Source organism: Saccopteryx bilineata, chromosome 11, assembly GCF_036850765.1.
Source record: "Saccopteryx bilineata isolate mSacBil1 chromosome 11, mSacBil1_pri_phased_curated, whole genome shotgun sequence".
NCBI classification, from domain to species: Eukaryota; Metazoa; Chordata; class Mammalia; order Chiroptera; family Emballonuridae; genus Saccopteryx; species Saccopteryx bilineata.
In genome coordinates, this window is record NC_089500.1 from 71786313 (window position 1) to 71805058 (window position 18746).

An 18746-nucleotide genomic window follows, 5' to 3' on the forward strand; every position below is an offset into this window, starting at 1 on the left:
GAAACTATTGATGAGACTGAACTCACCCCGGAAAGCGGACTAACCAGACACTCCCCGTTCCGGCCGCTAGGCGGCACTGCTCTGCTGTCAGCCGGCGCTCCTTAGGCTACTAGCGCCACGCTGGTTAATTTTTACCTGCGGGCCCATTTTCCGGCTTTTGCCCGCCTTAGAGCCTACTGCAGGTCAAGGTCACCGCGGGTCAGGGTCGCCGCGGGTCAGGGTCACTGCGGGGCCCAGACTCACTCGTAGAAATCCACGGCCGCCTGCAGGGCGCTCCTCACTTCCTCGGGGAAGTCGCCCGCGTCCTGGGGCCCCGGGCAGCCGAAGCTCTTCCCCTTGGCGTGGTACACGTTCCCGAGGTTGTACAGCGCTCTGGCTTCCCCCACCTGGACCGAGACGGCAGCGGAGCTTTCATTTTTACAGTTTGCAGTCAGAGGGCCGGCATGATGTGCCCATCACAGCCAGACACACCCCCACAAATGCTCACTCAGGGAGGACCGCTCAGTATTTACTTTTTCCTTCCACTTAAAAATCTGTATTTTTATTTTTCTTCTGTTTTTCTGTGAATTTTTTTTTTTTTTTTGGTATTAACTTTTAGATGAACTACATACAGAATGACTGAATAGAATGAAAACACAAAACAATTTCAACAAAAAGAAAAACACATTTCCTTATTACCTTGTCATTAAGCTCTCTGGAAATATCGAGGTGTCGCTGACAACAAACCACGGCTTCATCAAAATTCCCGAGGACTTTCAAGGTGTTGCCCAGGTTACCACTGGCTTTGGCTTCTCCCAGCTGGTCTCCAATAGTCCTGGGGAAGCGAGGAAGGAAGCAAACTGTATTAAGAGAAAGTGGCCAGAGTAGGGTTTTCTCTAGAGGACTATTAATATCCTCAAGGTAAGCAGGACCTATTAGCCTTGAAACCTACTTTAGAACTTACGTTGCTGTATTTAAGTTTAATTCATTTTCATTCATTTAATTAAACTCGAGTTATTTCACTCTTTTTCATTCATTTAATTAAATGTAGCCTAAAGACTGATTTTAAAATGCAATGCTATTTAATTAGAACTCACTAAATGTATTAAGTTAGTTTTTTAAATCGCATACAAACATTTTGAAAGTGACAGGGAGCAAGGACATAAAAGCCTGACGTCATCACCTTGCGAGAGTTAAGTCATGGTGGTGGTACTCCAGGGCTTTGGCATAGTCGTGCAGGTAGAAGTACGCGTTGCCCAGCTGGCTGTAAATGGCACTGAGCGTCTTCAGGTCCTCGGTCCCCACTTGCACCGCAGCCTCGAAGAACGACACCCCAGCGCGGCAGTCCCCTGACTTACACAGGCGTTCCCCTTCCAAAGCCAGTTCTAGGCAGGAAGCTTCCATTCTACAAAATTACATAGGACAGACTTTACAACATCATGTTATAACTGCACCACAGTGTTTTCAACTTCCAGTAACACGATTTAAATGTGGATTGTGGCCACCGTTGCTCAGAAGAGCGGCCTCTCTAATTGAAGTGTATACACATGACTGATACAACAGCAACCCGTTATTTACAGCAAGACTTCAACTGCCTATTCAAATGTCTGAGCCTCCAGTCTTTGTGTGTAAATATTTCTCTATGGAGCCCACTGCCACAGCCTCCCCACACAGACCCAGCAACCCACTTTACCAACGAGAGAACCCAAAATAGTGTTTCCTAAACTCTTCTGAGTTGTGGCAGACAAAGGCTTCCTGAGAGTTTGGGGACAATGGGGTGCCTGAGAAAAGTGAAGTCCTATAATTACACTTTTTGAGCCAGGGAGCCAGGTAGCCCACGTATCTATCTGTCCATGCATCTGTCTATCCACGCCTTTCCCGTTTCCTGCACACAACTTTATACACACACTCTCATGCACTGCTTCCTTTTACTACCACCACATGGTCACCTGGACCTTAAAGCAGAGGAGCAAAATATCCTCATCTACAAGTTCACTTCCATGAGAGAAAAATAGTGTCAAGAAACTTGACATTAGCCTGAGCAGGTGGTGGTGCAGTGGATAGAGCGTCAGACTGGGACACAGAGGACCTAGGTTTGAAGCCCCTAGGTTGCCAGCTTAAGCGTGGGCTCATCTGGCTTGCACATGGGGTCACTGGCTTAAGCATGAGATCACAGACATGACCGCATGGTCGCTGGCTTGAACCCAAGGTCGCCGACTTGAAGCCCAAGGTCGCTGGCTTGAACAAGGGGTCACTTGCTCTGTTATAGCCCACCAGTCAAGGCACATATGAAAAAGCAATGAACAACTAAGGAGCTGCAATGAAGAACTTCTCATCTCTCTCTCTTCCTGCCTGCCTGTCCCTGTCTGTTCCTCTCTCTCTCACACACACACACAAAGAAACTTGACGTTAGAAAGCAACGACTTATTTAAAGATTTGCAGAAATTATGATTCTCAGCCTGTCACTGGATTTTAAAAGCCAAAAGAATAACTGGAAATATATCTAGGGGGAAAGAGAACTGACATTTGGGTTTTAATCCTAAACTTTAGTAGGTGCCCTTCACTGAAGTTGCCACTGTTTTTCAATATTTTTGTGACTTCTGCCATGTCTACGTACTCCCTAATCATTCACTCTTTATTTTTATTTTTTTATTAAGTGAGAGGCAAGGAAGCAGACAGACTCCCACATGTTCCCCTACCAGGATCCACCTGGCAAGACTCCTACAGGGCAATGCTCTGCCCATCTGGGACCACTGCTCTGTTGCTCAGCAACTGAGCTATTTTAGTGCCTGAGGTGAGCCCATGGAGCCATCCTCAGCACCAGGGGCCAACTTGCTTGAACCTTTCGAGCCATGGCTACAGGAGGGAGAGAGGGGGAGAGATAGAGGGAGAGAGGGAGAGGGAGAGGGAGAGAGGGAGAGAGAGAGGGAGAGAGAGAGAGAAAAGGGTACAGAAGCAGATGGGTGCTTCTCCTGTGTGCCTGACTGGGAATCAAACCTGAGACATCTACACGCTATGCCAATGCTCTACCACTGAGCCAACTGGCCAGGGACACATGTCCTTTAAAAAACAAAAAACTAGCTTCATCTAAAGCAGTATCTGTGAAACTGAGTTTGATGTGATACTTATGTTTAATTAAAAAAAAATCTTTCCATTGATTTGAAAGATAAGAGAAGGAGAGAGGGAGGAAGTGAGGAGAGGTAGAGAAAGAGAGGGAGAGAAGCATCAGTTCACTGTTCCACGTGGTTGTGCACTCACTGATTGCTTCTCTTACATTCCCTGACTGGGGGGTCAAACCCATGACCTCAGTGTGCTGGGACAACACTTTAACCACTGCGCAACCCAGCCAGGGCCTTATGTTTATTTTCTAATGCACATTAAAACAAACATGTAGCCTGATCAGGCAGTGGCACAGTGGATAAAGTGTCGCCCTCGGATGCTGAGGACCCAAGTTCAAAAACCCTGAGGTCACCAGTTTGAGTGCGGGCTCACCAGCTTAAGTGTGGGATCATAAACATGACTGCATGGTTGATGGCTTGAGCAAGGGGTCACTGGCTCAGCAGAAGTCCCTTGGTCAAGGCATGTATGAGAAGCAATCAATGAATAACTAAAATGATGCAACTACGAGTTGATGCTTCTCATCTCCGCCCCCATATCTCTCTCTCTCTCTCTCTCTCTCTCTCTCTCTCTCTCTCTCACACATACAAAAAAAACCCAATAAAACCAATGCTGGGTCCCACTTTCTGCATGGGTGGTCTAACCATAGTATTTTTTAAAAGCCTCCAGGGAATTTCAGTGTACAAGTTGAGAATCACTGCTTTAACAGGAAATGTGAATTAAACATTCATTCACCCAAAATTCATTCCAAAATGATTATATGCTTGCATTTCTAGTAGCAGGTCAAGTAACACGTTTTTCCAGGTGCTGTCTTTTAGGTGCTTAGAGCCATGAGTTAAAATGGAATGGTAGAAGTGGACAAAAACTCTGATGAAGCCAGAAGGAAACCTGGCCTAAGATGAAGACAGCCAATTACAAAGGTTCACAGCTGACCTCTGGTTCAGAGGAGCAGATTCTCATCGTCATCTTTGATACGTGATTTTCATCTTTTACATCCAGGAATATATACAATATATTTTTTTAATTCAAATGATTTAGCCAAAGGCTACTGTTTGTTCATAGTTAGACTAGTGATTTCACAGTCACTCGTGGATCTAGGCAAAATAATGCAAAGTAAACCTCTATTTAACATTTCGCTTCACCATCAGACCAAGTCAGTTAGATACAGGAGGGCGATTTAAAGCATATGGAAAGTTGAAATCAGAAACTTTAAATTGTTATATTTATGTTGTTTCAAATACACAATGAAGTCTACTTTTGTGTTTCACAAGTGAAAACTGTCCTTTAGATATTTTTGAAGATGAAAGATTTCATGAAAAAGATTATAGTTTTTTGGTTTAGGGATTTATAAGGTTACTGGTATGGTGTTCTGTGTGTGAAGACAAATGAGTCGGCAAAACAGTAATATATGAAAACGTAATTTATCTTATTTTATTTTTTAATTTTAGAGAGGCAGGAGAGAGACAGAAACACGGATCTGTTTCTGCATGCGCCCTAACCAGGGATCCACCCAGCATCCTTTGCATATCAGGACGACGCTCTAACCACAAGAGCACCCGCGCAGGGCACAGTGTGATTTTATTAAAGGGTGCTCTTGCTAGATGAAGTATCATAACTAGTTGTCTTTACTTGTCTAAATACTGAGACCTCTGAACTAAAAATTATCATAGGGAAAAAATCAGGAAATATATTTTTACATATAAAATGCATTATTTTTTTATTAAAAATTTTAAATTTAAGCATGATTCCAATTATGTAAATACACACACATAAACATATATAGAGAGAGTGAGTTTACTGCTACAAAATATGTACATAACAGCTACATGAGTACAAATAAAAAGTCATATGTAAAAGGATGTTCATTTCACAGCAGGGAAAACAACCACAACTTAAATGTCCTTCATAGATTACTGGTTAAAAATACTCCATGCCATCACTCAGTGGAGTACTAATGCAGCCCATGACTCCCGGGGTGGTGGCTGGGGGAGGGGACACCCCCACGCAGCAGCATCAGGTAAGGGTGAGGCGGCTGCCGGCTGGGAAATCAGGGAGAAGGCAGAACCAGCTCTGCACATGCCGGACACACAGATTAGGACTTCACAACAGTGTTTGCCTGCATCCACATAAAACAGAAGTGTTGGCCCTGGCCAGTGGTTCAGTAGATAGAGCAGGGGTCCCCAAACTACGACCTGCGGGCCGCATGCAGCCCCCTGAGGCTGTTTATCCGCCCCCGCCACACTTCCGGAAGGGGCACCTCTTTCATTGGTGGTCAGTGAGAGGAACATAGTTCCCATTGAAATACTGGTCAGTTTGTTATTTAAATTTACTTGTTCTTTATTTTAAATATTGTATTTGTTCCCGTTTTGTTTTTTTACTTTAAAATAAGATATGTGCAGTGTGCAAAGGGATTTGTTCATAGTTTTTTTTATAGTCCGGCCCTCCAATGGTCTGAGGGGCAGTGAACTGGCCCCCTGTGTAAAAATTTTGGGGACCCCTGGGATAGAGCATTGGCCCAGCATATGGACATCCCGGTTTGATTCCTAGTCAAGGCACACAAGAGAAGTGACCACCTGCTTCTCCCCCCCCTTTCTCCCTCTCCCCTGCAAACAGTGGCTCGATTTGTTAGAGTGTGGACTCAGGTGCTGAAGATAGCTTGATTGGAGTGCAATAGCCTCAGGTGCTAAAAATAGCTTGGTACTGGAGCATCAGCCCCTGATGAGGTTGCCAGGTAGATCCCAGTCAGGGCACATGTGGAAGTCTGCCTTGCTATTTCCCCTCTTACCGTAAAAAAAAAAAAAAGAATAGTAGTGTCTTCCTCAAATAAATGTCTTCACCACAAATACCTGACCTTCTGAATTTAAACTTATACAACATTATACTGGAAGCATTAATCCAAATGATGTTGCAGTTAACAAAATTTGGCTATTGGCTGAATGGTGTCATATATGCTACAAATTTTTAAGAAGGTGTACTTCTCATTGGAAACAGTGATAGCAAACTGGCTATCCAGCTGTCCTTGAAGTCTGTGGGATGAGACTGCCCTATAGAACACACTGCCTCAGAAAAGTTATCTCAGTAGCTGATGCCTGAAACAAAGGCCAAGACTCTGGAGCTTATGACTAATTCGGAGCTATACTGTGGCTCTAGCATAGTTTATTAGAACAAAGTTAATATTCTGGCAAAATCTCCAACACCTCAATCAAATATATCTAATTGCAAAATTGTTAAGACAGGTTTGGTTTATAAATATTTTAGAAGGTCATTAAATAGTAACAGAGAAAGTAATTTCATATCCTGTCTCTATGAGAGAATAGAATTACTTCATTTGCTTACCAGTGGGGTTGAAAACAAACCACGGACAGAAGGCACACCAGGAAAATACCTCTCCCTTAAATAGGCCCACGCTCCACGTGCAGAGTTCCCTTTACCTTTCTTCCTAACGGCCCGGCGAGTGGTCTAATCGAAGAAAGTACATTCCTAGTAACTATAAACAATCAGAACTATTAATACTGGACAGGAATGTTTTCCTTTTTGCTAACTGACTGAACATTATAGCTACAATTCCTCATTTCTTGCACAAAGGCACATCATTTTAATTCCCTTAATTTTTATTTTATTTTTTTACCTTTTCTTCCATACTATATTTTCTTCCTTCACCTCCTTAATTTTGGTTTCTTGTGTTGATCGTACATCAATGGAAGCAGAAGAGAATTAGAATACTGATTCTATGTCATTTAAAAAGATTTAAGACCAATTAGGTACCAATCTGACTCTCTGCTCAAAGGGCTCACAGTATATTCAAGAATACAAGATGGGATTCTGGATTTAAGATCCAAAACATGCCTGCTCTGCCCTTCTCCACGCGCTGTCTGGTCTGGCTGTCAATCCACAGGCCTGGGCTCCACCCTCTGTGTTCTAAGTGGGCGCCGGCCTTGCCCATCACCCATCCTGGGCCTACAATATTCATTCATTCTGTGTACCACCTGTGTCCGCTATTCTAATTTATTTTGTAGAAGCGAAAGCAGTGCAAAATCATCTTGATTTAAATTTTGATGGGAAAACTTGAGTTTTAAAAATGATTTCTACTACATGTTATATCAAATTCAACTCTGAAAACAACCCTCTGAGAAGGCCCTGGCCGGTTGGCTCAGTGGTAGAGAGTCGGCCTGGCGTGTAGGAGTCCTGGGTTCGATTCCCGGCCAGGGCACACAGGAGAAGAGCCCATCTGCTTCTCCACCCCTCCCCCTCTCCTTCCTCTCTGTCTCTCTCTTCTCCTCCCACAGCCAAGGCTCCATTGGAGCAAAGTTGGCCTGGGCACTGAGGATGGCTCTGTGGCCTCTGCCTCAGGCGCTAGAATGGCTCTGGTTGCAACAGAGCAACACCCCAGATGGGCAGAACATCGCCCCCTGGTGGGCATGCCAGGTGGATCCCAGTCAGGCGCATGCAGGAGTCTGTCTGACTGCCTCCCTGTTTCCAACTTCAGAAAAAAGAGGCCCTGGCTGGTTGGCTCAGTGGTAGAGCGTCGGCCTGGCGTGTGGAAGTCCCAGGTTCGATTCCCAGCCAGGGCACACAGGAGAGGCACCCATCTACTTCTCCACCCCTCCCCCTCTCCTTCCTCTCTGTCTCTCTCTTCCCCTCCCGCAGCCGAGGCTCCACTGGAGCAAAAGATGTCCCAGGCGCTGGGGATGGCTCCTTGGCCTCTGCCCCAGGCACTAGAATGGCTCTGGACGCAACAGAGCGACGCCCCCGGATGGGCAGAGCATCGCCCCCTGGTGGGCGTGCCGGGTGGATCCCGGTCGGGCGCATGCGGGAGTCTGTCTGACTGCTTCCCCGTTTCCAGCTTCAGAAAAATACAAAAAAAAAAAAAAAGAAGAAAAAAGAAAAAACAAACAAACAAAAAGAACAACCCTCTGAGAGAGGTATATCGGTACAGAGGGGAGACACGTGCAGACAGGCGGAGTGACCTACTTAAGCTCCTGCAAAGCTGAGACATGAAATCTCATCTGTCCCCAAATCCCGCTCTCCCCCACCCGCCACGTCACCTCACATGAGCTTCAGGAAAGAGTATCATTAACAACCGCGTTTACCTAGCAAAGCCAAAGACTCCAACACCAAAAATGTATTCCTTTACAACTTATGTGCAAGAGGCTAAGTTTTTTTTTTGTTTGTTTTTTTTTTTTTTTGCATTTTTCTGAAGCTGGAAACGGGGAGAGACAGTCAGACAGACTCCCGCATGCGCCCGACCGGGATCCACCCGGCACGCCCACCAGGGGGCGACGCTCTGCCCACCAGGGGGCGATGCTCTGCCCATCCTGGGCGTCGCCATGTTGCGACCAGAGCCACTCTAGCGCCTGGGGCAGAGGCCACAGAGCCATCCCCAGCGCCCGGGCCATCTTTGCTCCAATGGAGCTTTGGCTGCGGGAGGGGAAGAGAGAGACAGAGAGGAAGGTGCGGCGGAGGGGTGGAGAAGCAAATGGGCGCTTCTCCTGTGTGCCCTGGCCGGGAATCGAACCCGGGTCCTCCGCACGCTAGGCCGACGCTCTACCGCTGAGCCAACCGGCCAGGGCAAGAGGCTAAGTTTTTACTATATTAAAAAGTATCAAGATGTTTATTATTCATAGTTGACAAGTATGAACAAAATGTCTCAAAGAAATACACCTGCAGAGAAACTAGTCAATGGGCCGGACACAGCCTTCAGCGTCAGCAGTCACCCGTGGGGACCCTCCCCCGAGTGTTTCCGCCCCACCATCGTCCTCACCCCCTCCGCCCGGGTCCTCTTCAAGTGCATTCCAGAAAGCATGATTTCACTTCTACATATTTTAGTATGTCTCTCTAAAAGGAGTCACTTTAAGAAGAACATAACCACAATACTATTTATCCTACCTAAAAAGATGAACAACAGTTACTTCAAGTTTATCAAAATAATTCCATTTTACCGTTGATCTCCATTTCTCTCTACCGTCACAATCACATTGCAAAATATGTCATAAAACATCCTAACACCTCTCAGGAGGTTCTTTAGTGTCCAAAGAATTATTTCATATCAAAATAATCGAGTCCAGGGACGGATGAGCACCTCCACAATGAGAGAGCCAGACGATCACGCATCACATGCCGAGTAAGTGGTTCCTGGGTAGACTAATAACTTAGGCTGGGCCATGCCTCCTGACCTAAGGGGTACACGCTATCACCTGCAATTATACACCAATCCTATCACGTACAGAATGCTGCTCCTGTAGCACTAAGGATGCCAGGGGATTGTTTGGCACCTTCTTACTAAAAAGTTACAGAGTTTTAAGTTTCTTTTGGTGAAGTCCTATCCTATACCAATGTATAGCCATGTTTCACCTATGCTGTGCCATGGAAACTGGACTTCACGACCTTCCGACAAATAGAGGTACAATCCACTCCTCCTCGACTGCACTTACAGAATTAAGAGGTACACCACTCTTGAAAACGTTTAGCAAGACAAAAACATTCTGCTAGGTTCAGCTGATGGTGTGTCCAGTGAAGTTCAGTGGTCAGTCCATCAAATGTGGACTGAGACAGAGGACAAGCCAGGCCCCTAGGCTGCCCTATGGGAGCCAGTGGTCAAAGATGGGAGAGGCGAGGGAGGAGGAGATAAACATTTATACAAACAGATACACTACATTTTAATATACTTGGTGCTGAGAGGTACCACAGGAGCAGAGAGAGGCCCGCGGACCAACTACGGAGGTAAGAAATGGTTTCCAGGAGATCACGGCCAAACTGGCTCTTGGCTATTGAGGAGATTTAGCTAAACTAACCAAGTGGGAAAGGCATTCAAGGTGTAATGTGAGCAAAGGCACCGTGACAGGGAACAGCATGCCAGACTGAGGGAACCAGAGCTCAACGTGCAGGGTGGACGGAGGAACAGGTGGAGGCTGGGTGGCGGAGGCCGGGTGTGCTCTGTAAGTTTAGCTGTGCCCGGCAGGTGAGGAGGAGCCGCCGTGGGACCGAGCCGAGTCGCGTGGTTAGCTCTGTATTCAGACTGCGCCCTCTAGTGGCAACTCAAAACAATGGCTTGCAAGAGGATGAGCATGGAGGATGGAGAGTCTAGGGAAGTGGACAGCAGGTGCGTGGGGGGTTCAGACGGGCAGTGACTGTGAGCAGCACGCAGGAGGTAAAACAGGCAGGCCTCACACTGGACACAGAGAGCGAGAGGGAAGTCCAGATCAACTCCCCGCTTTCCGCGACTGTGTCCAAAAATGCAGAATTAATTATTTTTAATAACTAAAGCGACACAACTATGAGTTGATGCTTCCCATCTCTCTCCCTGTCTCTCTCTCGCTACAAATATAAATAAATTTAAAAATTATTAGTATCTAATCACCTTACTAAAAATTATCTTCCATTCTAATATTAATATTTGTGCTTGTTTTACAGTTCAGTGCAATGACCAGAGCTTCCAGAATAAATGTTAAATAATAGTGAAGCAGATATTCTTGCTTTGTTTCCAAAATTTATCAGAAATATCATTAATATTTCAACACTAAATATTAAACTGGCTATTAGTTTATCATGTTTAGAAAATTACCCACACATTCCAATATTAATACCCATTTTTTAAAAAGCCCATTAGAAAGATCACCATTTAAAAACTGTAACACAAAATCTAGGTCATTCAGCTGACCACAATACTAAATCCATCTCTTGCTGCCAAGGATTGAGAAATATTTTTCAATTTTATATTTAGATAGTTACAAAAAATACAAAGTAAGTATTCATAAACTCTTCCACAAAACAATAATAAATAAATAGTCTCTACTACCATTTTCCTATTGAAAGGACATAAAAACTTACAACAGTCACAACAAAAGAAAACTTTGTTTCTAGGGGATACTAACTATAGCTGGTATATTTTGAATATATTTTCAAAGTTGAATCTGAAATGACCAGAGGTAAAGACACATTTAAACAAGGATTAAAAATCACCCACGAAGAAAGCAGTGGTCTTACCTGTAACGAACATGAAAAGAATGGTCTTCCCTCATGCTTATCAAATTTTCCTCCATCGAGGCATGTTACAAGCGAGTCCTTCGTGCCAGTCCAGTTCCTTACACGGCAGAAGTGCGGCCGCACACTGTCCGGTTAGCACACGAATGCACTGGCGTTAATGCACCCTAAGCCCCGCTTCTTCGTTATTAATAGTGAAAGGAGGTCAGTGTCAGACAGCTTAACGGCGCAAAGCGTGGCCCCAGTCCTTGCACCTCTGGCCCTCTGGGCATCACTTCAGCAACATTTCTGCAAAAGGAATACAAGATGCTTTGCTTGGAGTCCCATTTTTAAAGAATAACCTAGTTCATCCCACGCTCCACAATAATCACACCGCCAACCCCGGACGGCTGTCCTGTCAGTCACAGGAGAAAACAACGAAAGGCCTAATGTCACCACGGAGCTTCCAATCAGTGTGAATGTGAGATGTGAGAACCACACTGAAGTTTAATTTTTAAACTGGTTTGGAATACCATTTTATGTAATGTTTTCTATTATAAACAAATATAGACTTTATTTATTAGCATCTAAAACAAAACTGTGACACTTCGAGCTTTTAAAAACTATTAACAAGTAAAATGAAAATTCAATAGTCTGAATAAGCTGATTCCAAACTCTGTAAATGTATTATGTGTGCTGATATTTAGGTTATACTTATATTCATTTGCTCTCAAAGTAGAGTCTATTTGAACTCCTTTAGGCCTTTAAAATATTTTTATTAATACTGAGTATAAGCAACGAATTCAGGAAAGATGTGCATGGTAGAATGATCCGACAACATTGCCCACCACCCAGCCTGAGACAGGGCACTGGGACGGCCTTCGAGTCTCCTGGGCGCGCCAACCTAACCCGTCACATTGCTTTCCCTTCTGAGCTGGCACTGGCACCAAACAGACAACAGATCACCGGAACAGAATACAGAGCCCAGAAATAAGCCCACACCTGTATGGTCAATTAGTCTACGACAAAGGCGGCGAGAATATACAATGGGGTAAAGACAGTCTCTTCAATAAGTGGTGTCAGGAAAACTGGACAGATAGAAGCAAAAGAAGAAAACTGGACCACTCTCTGACACAATATAAAAGAATAAACTCAAAATAGACTGCAGGCCCTGGCCGGTTGGCTCAGCGGTAGAGTGTCGGCCTGGCGTGCGGGGGACCCAGGTTCGATTCCCGGCCAGGGCACATAGGAGAAGCGCCCATTTGCTTCTCCACCCCTCCCCTCCTTCCTCTCTGTCTCTCTCTTCCCCTCCCGCAGCCAAGGCTCCATTGGAGCAAAGATGGCCCAGGCGCTGGGGATGGCTCCTTGGCCTCTGCCCCAGGCGCTAGAGTGGCTCTGGTCGCAACAGAGCGACGCCCTGGAGGGGCAGAGCATCGCCCCCTGGTGGGCAGAGTGTCGCCCCTGGTGGGCGTGCCGGGTGGATCCCGGTCGGGCGCATGCGGGAGTCTGTCTGACTGTCTCTCCCCGTTTCCAGCTTCAGAAAAATACAAAAAAAAAAAAAAGACTGCAGACTAAAATGTTAAGACTTGAAATAATAAAACCTTAGAAGACAACATAAGCAGTAAACTCTGTGACATCACTCTTAGTGATATTTTGGGGGAAATGTCTGCTCGAGCAAAGGAAACAAAAGAAAAAGTAGACAAATGGGGCTACATCATAATAAAACTTGCACACAAGGAAACCATCGACAAAACGAAAAGGCAACCTACTGAATGGGAGACGGTATTTGCCAATGATACATCCAATAAAGGGTTAATATCAGAAAAGGTAAGGAACCTCACACAGCTTAACCCAAAAGCAAATAATCTGATTTAAAAATGGGCGGAGGACTATAACAGAAGTTTCTCCAATGATGGCCAATAGACAATGAAAAGATACTCATCACTGATCATCAGGGATACACATTAAAAGCACAACGAGACATCGCCTCCCACCTGTCAGAATGGCTCTCATCAATAAAGCAACAAACAACCAGTGCTAGGAGGCTGTGGAGAAAAGAGAACCCTCGTGCACTGTTGGTGGGAATGTAAATTGGTGCAACTATAAGGAAAACAGTATGAGATGCCTCAAAAAATTAAAGATAGAACTGTCATATGACCTAGCAATTCTACTTCTGGGTATTTAGCTGAAGAAAATAAAAACACTAATTCAAAAGAATATATATATGCACTCCTACGTGCCCTGTGGCATCACTAGTAATACCCAAGATATGGAAGCTAGATGTCCATCAATAATGAACGGGTAAAAAAGATGCAGTATACATATATACAATGGAGTTATTATTCAGCCATTTAAAAGAATGAAATGTTGTCATCTGTGACAACATGGATGGATCTAGAGCAGTGGTAGTCAACCTGGTCCCTACCACCCACTAGTGGGCGGTCCAGCTTTCATGGTGGGCGGTAGTGGAGCAATCAAAGTATAAATAAAAAGATAGATCTAACTATAGTAAGTTGTTTTATAAAGATTTATTCTGCCAAACTTAGTGAAAATCTGACATGAAGTACTTGGTAAGTAATTATTATGATATGCTTTAACTTGCTGTAACTCTGTTTTATAAATTTTATAAAGTTACTTCCCTACTTTATAAATCACCATGACTGTGGAACTGGTGGGCGGTTAGAAAATTTTACTACTAACAGAGATATAAAAGTGGGCGGTAGGTATAAAAAGGTTGACTACCCCTGATTTAGAGGGTATTATGGTAAGTGAATTAAGTTAGACAGAGAAAGACAAATGCCACATGATCTCACTTATATATGTAACCTAAAAAAAAAAAAAGAATAAACAAAACAGAAGGAGATTCATAGATGTAGAAAAGAGGATGATGGTTACCAAAGACGAATGGGTAAGGGGAGGGAACTTTAAATAAAAATAATAAAAATTAAAGGAACAATGGCTGCATAGAAAAACATTTTAGGAATAATTTTAAAAAGCAAAAAGACAGAAAATGCTATTCACCATTTTACTAGGACAATTCATAGTATGGTTTTATTTACTATTCTCGAAAGAAATTCTCCCTCTTACCCTGCAATCTTCATAACAATTAAGTAACAGTTCTGTCCTTAAAATTACTCATTGAACAAACAAGCAATCTTGATTCAATGATTCATGCTATAAGAACTCTAACCAACTTAGTAACAATGTGTTCATTCATGCTCTACACTACACTGGAGTGAACAAACCCACTTCATATTTAACACATACTTTAGATCTTAGTGTTATATCTATTAGTGTTACTAGGTTAACACTAATAAAATTTGCAACAAATATCAAGTTATGAATTGTTCATTAGGATAAGAAATTTTAACGACATAACTAGGTACTGAAGTTGAAATTATAGTTTTGAAAGAATATTAAGAAATTGTCAAGTTTAACCTCCAACCTCCTTTAAGACTTGTAACTAGTAATTTGCAAGGAACACATAAATCCTTACTAGCCTCTCCCAGGTATTAAAAGTGCTCCAAAACCTCACTAACAAAAACTGTTAGCTCACCGCATCTTTTGGTCTGCATGTAGAACCATAAAAAGAAAGCAATAAGTTTTCCCACACCTTAGAAACTAACAGAAGCATATAGAAAGATCAACAAGTACACCACTGACTGCCTCACACTTAATCACCCAATTAGGAAGTCAAAGGGCAGACTCGGGTCAGACAGCTCAGTGGACTTCCGGGCACTGTCCAAGGTACGCAACCAGAGAAAACAAATCCTAGCCCTGCTCTATCTACTCCGTTGGCAGTAAAATATTTGCAAACTAGGGGATGGGATAAAATAAGGGATAGAGAGTTACATTTATATATTTTGTACTTCTTTCAATTTATCTCAATTACTCCTGACTGCAACTCAAATGTCAATAACTTTTGGTCTGATTCTTTAAGTATACTCTATAAACTGGTTAACACCCATCAGACAAAAAGTGTACAGGGCGTCCTCGGTTACAACAGTCTCGATATACAACATTTCGAGTTTACGATGCTCACTCCCATTAAAACTTAAATAAATGGAGGCCTGAGTCTTTCATTTGTTACCGATGCCTTGCAATGCTATAGGCAGATTTTGGAAGAGAAGAAGTCATCAACCTTCCAGACTAGCCTGGAACAATTCTTTAAGAAGGTAGAGAGGCCTGCAACAGATCCTGTACCCTCTACAGCAGCAGCTTCATGAGATGAACACCTGTAGTACAGGTAGAATCATCTCCAGCGTCCCCTGTCCCTTAGGCAATCCTGATTCACCTGACCCAGTGTCTCCAGCGCCTTCTGCAGGTTCTCCTGCCTCTCCAGCTTCCTCCTCCCAGTAGGTCACTCTCTCCCACCGTCCAGTGTGCAAGCCAACCACGGGAATAAAGGTAAGGAACTTTTTTTCACTCATTTTTTGTCATTTTTTCTGTTACTACAGGACAGTGGACATACAGTATATTTATGTCCTTTTCCTTTTTCCTGTGGCTTACTTATGTTTCTATGTTCTAGATCAGGGGTCCCCAAACTACGGCCCGCGGGCCACATGCGGCCCCCTGAGGCCATTTATCCAGTCCCCGCCGCACTACCGAAAGGGGCACTTCTTTCATTGGTGGTCAGCGAGAGGAGCATAGTTCCCATTGAAATACTGGTCAGTTTGTTGATTTAAATTTACTTGTTCTTTATTTTAAATATTGTATTTGTTCCCGTTTTGTTTTTTTACTTTAAAATAAGATATGTGCAGTGTGCATAGGGATTTGTTCATATTTTTTATAGTCTGGCCCTCCAATGGTCTTAGGGACAGGGAACTGGCCCCCTGTGCAAAAAGTTTGGGGACCCCTGTTCTAGATTATGGTTTTACAACTGTGTTAGGCTAGGTCAGTGACTTAAGCTAGGGTGGGTTTCAACTTACATCAAAATTCATGTTATGTCACTGTCATAGGAATGAAACTGTGTCGTAACCCGAGGACACCCTGTAATTGACTTTCCTTGCCTCTAGTTTAGATTATTTAAATTCTTTAAACTTCTCTTCTCCTAATAATTCCCTCTAAGGTACAATACTCAAATTCTCCACATCCCTTTCAGTTGTAATGTTTAAAGTCAGATAAAGTAGCGCTTTATCAATGTGAGTAGGGTTAAATACTGAGGAAGGATCAAGAATCTGCAAAATTGAAGTTCTTTTATATTAAAATTCAGGGTACAGTTTACAGTAATAAATACACATCATAGTAATAATAAAGGTAATAAAATAAGATGCCAAAACACTCACTTCTGAATTACCTCAAGTAACTACCCTAGGTCCCTGGTCGGCAAACTGCAACTCGTGAGCCACACATGGCTCTTTGGCCCCTTGAGCATGGCTCTTCCACAAACTACCATGTGCGGGCACTGCCTCAATAAGGAATGTACCTACCTGTATAGTTTAAGTTTAAAAAATTTGGCTCTCAGAAGAAATTTCAATCGTTGTAGACGCTTAATCTCAACTCCTGCTTCTAATTACGTTTTATCTAAGACAGATTGGGAACAAGACGGCTAGTGTAAGGAACAACGTGCAAAATCCAAGGCAGGACGTTTACACAGAAAACTACGGCAAGAGTATAAATAAAGGCAAAGAGTGTCGTAAACAAAGTCCAACTAAGAGAAAGCTCAGAGCTTGGTTCTAGTGGGCCGGTGACAAGTAAGGCAAGAATAGTTATTCTGACGTCAGAATATCTGACTGATGTGGGAAATTAGTGCCCAAATAAAGTGCTGTCAGGCCCAAGAGTGGCCGGGTACTGGACTCCGCAGTAAGGCCGAGAGCCCCTCGGGATAAGCGAAGAATGCCCGCTGAAGCGTGAGAGGCCATGCCGAACAGTAACGGAGAGCTCACGAGATTCTGATCACTTCTGATCACAGACAATAAAAAGCCCAAACAGTTAGTTCATCACTAAACTAGTCTTACAAGAAATGTTAAAGGAACTTCTTTAAGAAAAGATAAAAAATACGCCTAAAAAATTATAAGAGAGAAGAAAATTCTCACCGATAGAGGCAAATGTTTAGGAAAAACTGGATCAACCAACTATAAAGCTGTTATAAAGGTAAAAAGGACAAAGTAGAAAGAGCATGTGTAATTACAACAGTAAGTAAACAATTAATAAATTAACACACACAAAAGATTTTTAAAAAGTCATGACAAAAACATAAACATAACCCTGGCCGGTTGGCTCAGCCATAGAGCGTTGGCCTGGCGTGTGGAAGTCTGGGGTTCAATTCCTGGCTGGGGCACACAGGAGAAGCACCCATCTGCTTCTCCACCCCTCCCCTTCTCCTTCCTTTCTGTCTCTCTTCCCCTCCCGCAGCCGAGGCTCCATTGGAGCAAAGTTGGCCCGGGCGCTGAGGATGGCTCCATGGCCTCCGCCACAGGCGCTAGAATGGCTCTGGTCACAACGGAGCAATGCCCCAGATGGGCAGAGCATCGCCCCCTGCTGGGCATGCCTGGTGAATCCCTGTGGGTGCATGTGGGAGTCTGTCTCTCTGCCTGCCCACTTCTCATTTCAGAAAAAAAACAAAACCAAAAAACCATAAACATAAAGGGAATGAGTAAAAATTGTAGTGATTTTAGAATGTGCTTGAATTAAGTCACCATCAAGCTAAAATAGATGACTATAAACAAAGCTTGGTATATATGAAGCACATGGTAACCACAAACCATAGATCTATAGGAGATACACAAAAAACAAAGAGAAAGGAATCTAAACACAACACTACAGAAAGTCATCAACATACAAGAGAAGAGAGCAAGAGAATAAGAGAAGAAAAGAGAACAACAAAAACATCAAAAAACAATAAAATGGCAAACACTATATACCTATCAATTACTTTAAATATAAATGGCTGAGTGATCCAATCAAAAGACATAGGGTGGTTGAAGGGATAAAAAATCAAGACCCATACACCTGCTGTGTACCGAGACCCACTTCAGATCAAAGACACACAAGGCTGAAAATAAAGGGATGGAAAAAGACATTTCCTGTGAATGGAAACAACAGCACAGAAACCCGGGCTGGGCTCGCTGCGGCAGCACACACGGCGGTTGGAACGACGCACGGAGGATTAGCACGGCCCCTGCGCGAGGATGACATGCAGGGTCGTGAACTGTTCCATTAAAAAAAAAAAAAGAAAAAGCTGGGGTGGCAAGAATTACAGTACATCAGACAAAATAGACTTTAAAACAGGGCTGGAACAAGAGACAAGGGCACTTCCTAATAATGAAAAGACCAATCCAACAAGAAACTATAACTCTTGTAAACACCTTCACACGCAACATAGGAGCACCTAAATGTATAAAGCAAACGATGACGGACATAAAGGGAAAGATGGACAGGAAAACAGAGCAGGGGATACAACAATCCGTCAGCATCACTGGAGAGATCTTCCGGACAGAAAATCAACCAGGAGCAGTGGCCTTAATGACACATCAGACCAGATGGACTTAATTGATATTTTAAGGCAATTCACCCCAAAGCAACAGAATATACATTTTTTTCAAGTGCACATGGAATATTTTGTAAGACAGACCACTTACTGGGCCACAAAACAAGTCTAATAAATTTAATATTATTAAAATCATATCATGCCTCATATCATATCATGAGGAGAGAGGGCCCAAATAAATAAATAAATAAAATCAGAAATC

General features: G+C 43.5%; 1 protein-coding gene and 1 pseudogene across 3 annotated transcripts in view; one reads left to right on the forward strand and one right to left on the reverse strand.

The window, feature by feature from the left end:
* GPSM2 (G protein signaling modulator 2) overlaps nucleotides 1-18746 on the reverse strand; it is a 57423-nt gene that overhangs the window by 28380 nt on the left and 10297 nt on the right. For 2 of the 3 annotated variants that reach the window (XM_066246524.1, XM_066246523.1), the window contains exons 2-5: nucleotides 11080-11364; nucleotides 1163-1384; nucleotides 679-814; nucleotides 244-386 (exon numbers count right to left, since the gene is read on the reverse strand). In XM_066246524.1, coding sequence (XP_066102621.1) covers nucleotides 244-386; nucleotides 679-814; nucleotides 1163-1384; nucleotides 11080-11135 — 557 coding nt within the window. In that variant the 5' untranslated portion in view covers nucleotides 11136-11364. The remainder of the gene's footprint in view (nucleotides 1-243; nucleotides 387-678; nucleotides 815-1162; nucleotides 1385-11079; nucleotides 11365-18746) is intronic. The other variant, XM_066246525.1, reaches the window with a different exon arrangement.
* Nucleotides 18122-18220, forward strand: LOC136315807 (U6 spliceosomal RNA; annotated as a pseudogene).